Source organism: Phocoena sinus, chromosome 19 (assembly GCF_008692025.1).
Source record: "Phocoena sinus isolate mPhoSin1 chromosome 19, mPhoSin1.pri, whole genome shotgun sequence".
NCBI classification, from domain to species: domain Eukaryota; kingdom Metazoa; phylum Chordata; class Mammalia; order Artiodactyla; family Phocoenidae; genus Phocoena; species Phocoena sinus.
This window is the reverse complement of record NC_045781.1, coordinates 4,998,804-5,005,293: the sequence shown is the minus strand read 5'-3', so window position 1 is coordinate 5,005,293 and position 6,490 is coordinate 4,998,804. Positions and strand designations below refer to the sequence as shown.

The window sequence follows — 6,490 nt, the reverse complement described above, 5'->3', positions numbered from 1 at the left end:
TCGGACATGTTATTTTTAACTTGTTTCCATGTGTTAATTGCTACTATATAGAAATACAATAGATTTTTGAATGTTGATCTTGTATCCTCAGAACTTACTAGTCTCACTTATTCTAGAGGTATTCGCAGATGACTTGGACTTGTCTGTATATATCATTTCATTAGTTTCCTAATGCAGCTTGTTGACGAAAATTCAATTATCTATCAAGAAGAAAAAAAAAAGGGGAATTTTATGCACGCCAAATTGAGGGCTATAATCCGGGAAGCAGATTCTCTGAAAGCTCTGAGAACTGTTCCAGCTGTTAGAGTTCAAGGTACAGTCATACACATTTTCGAGACAAAGGATCGTGCCTCAGAATGACATACTGATACTTGACATAAAGTTCACCAAGGATACGTAGTCCAGGTGAGTACATACAACGCGAGCAGCAAGTCGCCATGACCCCCCTACAGAGTTGGGAAAGAACGCTATTCTTGTAAGAAGTTAAATTGCTAGTGTCAAAAGAAAGGGAAAAAATGTGACCTCTCCGGTCGGCCGGGCAGGCACTCCCACCTTTTGAGGAGCTGTGCTTAATGTGTAATGCAGGTGCACATTGCACATTTGGGAAGGAGGAGGCCCAAACAGAACTTTATGTTAACTTTTTTCTTGTTTTGCCTTAAAATATAAATTTTATTTCATCAGGCGGTAAGAAATTACCACAAACTAGGTGGATTAAAACAAAATTTATTCTCTTTCAGTTCAGGTCAGACATCTAAAATGGGTATGTTAACAGAACTGTAACCCTGACATTCCACGGAGGAATTTATCTCCTTGCACTTTGCAAATTCTGCAGACTGCGTATATGCTTTGCCGCTTCATCCATCGTCAGAGTCAGCCAGGTACCATCTTAATATCTTTTTATCTCTGTCCTGCTTCCACCACAGTAGCAGCTTCTGTGTGGCCAAGTCCAACTGCATCCTTCTTATTCAGCCCCTTCCGATTATACCATGTTTATCGGATAATCCAGGATAATCTCTCATCTCAAGATCCTTAACACTTGAAGGGTACAGGGGTGAGGATGCGGCTGCCCTTTGGTGGCGGGAGGTGATTGTTCAGCCCACCACCACGATGGTACCCCCTGCTGATGGATGCACTGTTACATCTTCTTTCTGTTCTTTATCACTTCTATTTCTTTTTATTCCCTTATTTCATTGGCTGTAACTTCTAATTGCATGTTGACTGACAGTGGTAAGAGCAGACATCCTTGTCTTATCCTCAGTCTCTGTGGGGGAAGCATTCAGTCTTTCACCATTAAGAATGATGTTTGTTGTAAGGTAAGCTTTCTTAGGTGTTCTTTATTGAGTTGAGGAAATTTCCCTCTATTCCTGGTTCTCTGAAAGCTTAAACTGAGTGTTGAATATCGTCGAATGCTTTTTCTGCATCAATTGATAGGATGCTATGATTTTTCCACTGTAATCTGGTGCTACTGTGATTTATGTTGATTGTTTTTTAAATGTTAAAACAGCCTTGCATCCCTGGAGTGAACCCCTTTTGGTCATCGTGTACAGTTCTGTCTATATATTGTTTGTTTGTTTGTTTGAAATATTTATTTATTTGGCTGTACCAGGTCTTAGTTGCGGCACACGGGATCTTCAGTTGCAGCATGTGGGATCTAGTTCCCTGACAAGGGATCGAACCTGGGCCCCCTGAATTGGGAGTTTGGAGTCTTAGCCACTGGACCACCAGGGCAGTCCCTCTTTCTATATATTGCTAATTTCTGTCACTAATATTTTGTAAGAATTTTTGCATATTTTTTATGTGGGATTTAGTTAGTAGTTATTGCTTTCTTCAAATGCCTTTATTTTTGTTACCATGGTAATAGTAGTCTCAGAAATTGAGTTTAAAAGTATTCATGGTCTATTTTCTGGAAGAAATTATATACAAATGCTGTTATTCTTCATACATTTGATAGAATTGCCTAGTGTCACCAGTTGAGTCTAGCAATAAGTTTGGGAGGGGCAGTTTTTTTGAGGTAAGAACACTTAACATGAGTACTACCATGTACAGTATTGTTAGATACAGGTAGTATGTCATATCGTAGATCTCCAGAACTTATTTATCTTGTATAACTGAAACTTTGTACCCTTTGGACACCATCTCCCCATTTCCCTCTCCGCTAATCCCTGGCAACCAACATGCTACTCTGATTCTATGAGTTTGACTATTTTAGGTTCCACATAAAAGTGAGATCATACAATATTTTTCTCCATCGGTCTTGTTTCACTTAGCATAGAGTCCTCCAGGGCTATCCATGTTGTTGAACAATGACAGGATTTCCTTCTTTGTTAAGGCTGAATAAGATTGCATTGCATGTTTATAAAACATTTTCTTTGTCCATTCTTGTGTTGATGCTCATTTGTTTCTATACTTTGATTATTGTGAATAATGCTGCAGTGAACATAGGAGTACTGGTACTTCTATGAGATCCTGATTTTATTTCCTTTGGATATATAACCAGCAATGGGATTGTTGGGTCATATGGTAGTTCTATTTATAATTTTTGGAGAACCCACCATACTGTTTTCTGTAGTGGCTATACCGCTGTTCCCTTTTCTCAAATATCCTTGGCAACATTTGTTTCTCTAAGAATCATCTTAGGGACTTCCTGGTGGTGCAGTGGTTAAGAATCCGCCTGCCAATGCAGGGGACATGGGTTTGAGCCCTGGTCCGGGAAGATCCCACATGCCATGGAGCAGCTAAGCCCATACACCACAACTACTGAGCCTGCTCTCTAGAGCCTGCGAGCCACAACTACTGAGCCCGTGTGCCACAACTACTGAAGCCTGTGCGCCTAGAGCCCGTGCTCTGCAGCAAGAGAAGCCACCACAATGAGAAGCTCGCACATCACAACGAAGAGTAGCCCCTGCTCTGTGCAACTAGAGAGCCCGCGTGCAACAACGAAGACCCAATGCAGCCAAAAATAAATAAATAAAATTATTTATTAAAAAAAATAAATAATAAGCATTCTAACAAGTATGAAATGATATAGCATGGTGGCTTTGATTTGCTTTTCCCTGATTAGTGATGTTGGGTATCTTTGCATATACCTGCTGACTATTTGTATGTCTTCTTTTGAGAAATGTCTGTTTAGGTCCTTTGCCCATTTTTTAACTGGATTATTTGGGGGAGTTTGCTATCGAGATGAGTTCCTTACATATTTTGGATATTAACCCCCTATCAAATATATGGTTTGCAAATATTTTCTCCCATTCTGTAGATTGCCTTTTCACTCTTTTTTAATTTTATTATTTTTTTAAAATTATTTATTTATTTGGCTACACCAGTCTTAGTTGCGGCATGTAGGATCTTTAGTTGTGGCATGCAGGATCTTTAGTCTTAGTTGTGGCATGCAGGATCTAGTTCCTTGACCAGGTATCAAACCTGGGTCCCCTGCATTAGGAGCATGGAGTCTTAGCCACTGGACCACCAGGGAAGTCCCTGCCTTTTCACTCTTTTTTTTTTTTAATAAATTATTTTATTTATTTGTCTGCGTTGGGTCTTTGTTGCTGCATACAGGCTTTCTCTAGCTGCGGCGAGCGGGGGCTACTCTTTGTTGTGGTGCGCGGGCTTCTCATTGTGGTGGCTTCTCTTGTTGCAGAGCACGAGCTCTAGGTGTGTGGGCTTCAGTAGTTGTGGCACACAGGCTCAGTAGTTGTGGCACATGGGCTTAGTTGCTCTGCAACCCAGACCAGGGTTCGAAACCGTGTCTCCTGCATTGGCAGGTGTATTCTTAACCACTGCACCAACAGGGAAGTCCCTGCCTTTTCACTCTTGATTGATTCTTTTGCTGTGCAGAAACATTTAGTTTGATGTGGTCACATTTGTCTAATTAGCTTTGTTGTCAAATAAAAAAAAAATTATTCCACAGGCCGTTGTCAAGAAGCTTTTCCCCTGTTTTCTTCTAGGGGTCTTACAGTTTCAGGTCTGACACTTAAGTATTTAATTCATTTTGATTTGATTTTTTTTTGTTTGTTTTTTTGCTGTGCCGTGCAGCATGTGGGATCTTAGTCCCCTGACCAGGGATTGAACCCGTGCCCCCTGCAATGGAAGTGTGGAGTCTTAACCACTGGACCTCCAGGGAAGTCCAGTAGGATCTTTTTTAATGATCAGTGATAGGGTGAGCTGTTTCAGTTACAACACTTGTGACAACAAACATATGGGGGTTTTCCCCACACCAAGCAATTCTCCAGCTCTTCGGACACCAACTGCATGTCCTACAATTGAATTTTGATACCAACTACTTGGAGTAAGTACAGCCTCCAAAGAATTAAGGACTCAGTTGCACAACACTACCCCCACTTCAGATGCCAATCACAAGTCCTAGGCCTCCCATGCTTCTGACCTACTGGCTGTAATGGCTACAAATTCTACTATACTCTTGAGTAGAAGTGATATTCAGAGATCAATTCTCAATTTATTCCTGACCTAAACAGAAATGCTTGTTAACATTTTTTTAAACATTTTTTTGGAGTATAATTGCTTTACAATGGTGTGTTAGTTTCTGCTGTATAACAAAGTGAATCAACTATACGTATACATATATCCCCTCCCTCTTGCGTCTCCCTCCCACCCTCCCTATCCCACCCCTCTAGGTGGTCACAAAGCACCGAGCTGATCTCCCTGTGCTATGCGGCTGCTTCCCACTAGCCATCCATTTTACATTTGGTCGTGTGTATAAGTCCATAACACACTCTCAACATTTGACCATCAATATAAAGTTCTATATTCATTGTTGATGGACACGATCAGATTAATTTTCTTCCTGATCCTGTATGCTGGGTGTATGTTTATTTTATTTTACTTTGTTTTAAATTTTATTGAAGTATGGTTGATTTACAATGTTGTGTTGTAGATTTCTATAAATGTAACTGAGTGTTGAAATGTTTCAAGTGCTTCTCTGAAGCTGTTGGTATAATGGAGGCCAGTGTTCTCATTGTTCACACCACAGCAGGCTGTGTAATACCACATATATTAAAATACCATTTATTACTAGAGTAACATCTACTCAGTCACATTGTGTATTTTAATGATCCATTTTGCCTCAAACTTCAGAAGTCAGACTGCTTTTTTTTGATGTCTTAACATGAGGGATATAATAGCAGTATTACACGTTTTCATATCTTCTGTATTGAAAAAAGTTTGTAAATGAAGAGAACTGCCAATACCTTGCAAATGTGGGAAATTTCCCTGTAAAACAATCAGTCTTGTTGAATATTTCAAAGTTTTGAAGTTATTTATGTTTCTCTTATTTCTAATCCTTCTTAATTCAGTTTTAGTGATCTATATTTGTAAAAATCATTCTTCTCAATTTTCAAGTTAATATAAAGTTGTTCTAAGTAATCCCTACAGGTTTTGACAATCTCTATCAATAGTCATCTACTATATGTGTGTCTTTGCACATTTTATTTTATTTTATTGTTTTTTTAATAAGTTCATTTTATTTATTTACTTTTGGCTGCATTGGGTCTTCGTTGCTGCACATGGGCTTTCTCTAGTTGCGGTGAGCGGGGGCTACTCTTCCTTGCAGTGCGTGAGCTTCTCATTGTGGTGGCTTCTCTTGTTGTGGAGCACGGGCTGTAGGTGTGCAGGCTTTGGTAGTTGTGGCACGTGGGCTCAGTAGTTGTGGTGCGCAGGCTCAGTAGTTGTGGCGCACGGGCTTAGTTGCTCCATGGCATGTGGATCTTCCCGGACCAGGGCTCAAACGCATGTCCCCTGCATTAGCAGGCGGATTCTTAGCCACTGGGCCACCAGGGAAGCCTTTTGCACATTTTAAAGCCAATATTTCAAAAGAACATTTTGTTATATTTAATATAATTTTCATTTTTGCCTTTTGTTGGATTTACACTATACCTTTCTTTAAAAATTCTTGAATTGGGCCCATAGGACATGGATTGTCCAGTGAACTTCTAATATGTGAATTTGCAGCTATCTTATTTCCTCTAAATGATTTTTTTCATTAACTAAATATCACAGGGTTGACACAAGAATTTTCTTATCTTTTCATATACATAAATTCGAATTATCTAAACAAATAGTGACTCTTTAAGGTTTTCAATATTTTAAAATTTCTGAATGTACAGTTTTCCAAGTGGTATTATTTGATGATGATAAAATATTATCTGTCTTATTAAAAATTTTTTTAGTGTTTGAGACTTTGTGGTCTAACAACTGCTGGAAAATGTTCTTTATATATATATTTTTTGACACAAGTTTGAATATATTGTGCATTTGTTGAAACTCCTTTAAATTTTTTGGATCCTTAAATCTAGCAATCACGAATAAGGGTATATTCTAATCTTTCTATGTGATTGAGGAATTGTTCATTTCCCTCACTTTTTTATTAAATTATTTTTCAATTTTTTAAAATTATTGTTATTTTTTAACATCTTCATTAGAGTATGATTGCTTTACAGTGGTGTGTTAGTTTCTGCTTTATAACAAAGTGAATCAA

The 6,490-nt window shown here is 38.7% G+C and overlaps 2 protein-coding genes across 3 annotated transcripts in view; both read left to right on the top strand.

The window, feature by feature from the left end:
• Nucleotides 1–6,490, top strand: part of LOC116743779 (zinc finger protein 160-like) — a 334,519-nt gene that overhangs the window by 10,156 nt on the left and 317,873 nt on the right. The gene's annotated exons all lie outside the window — the stretch shown is intronic.
• Nucleotides 34–6,490, top strand: part of LOC116743819 (zinc finger protein 415-like) — a 51,269-nt gene continuing 44,812 nt past the window's right edge. The window contains exons 1-2 of one of the 2 annotated variants that reach the window (XM_032612858.1): nt 34–405; nt 738–878. In XM_032612858.1, the coding sequence (XP_032468749.1) occupies nt 842–878 (37 nt within the window). In that variant the 5' untranslated portion in view covers nt 34–405; nt 738–841. Of the gene's footprint in view, nt 879–6,490 lie in introns of both variants that reach the window. The other variant, XM_032612857.1, reaches the window with a different exon arrangement.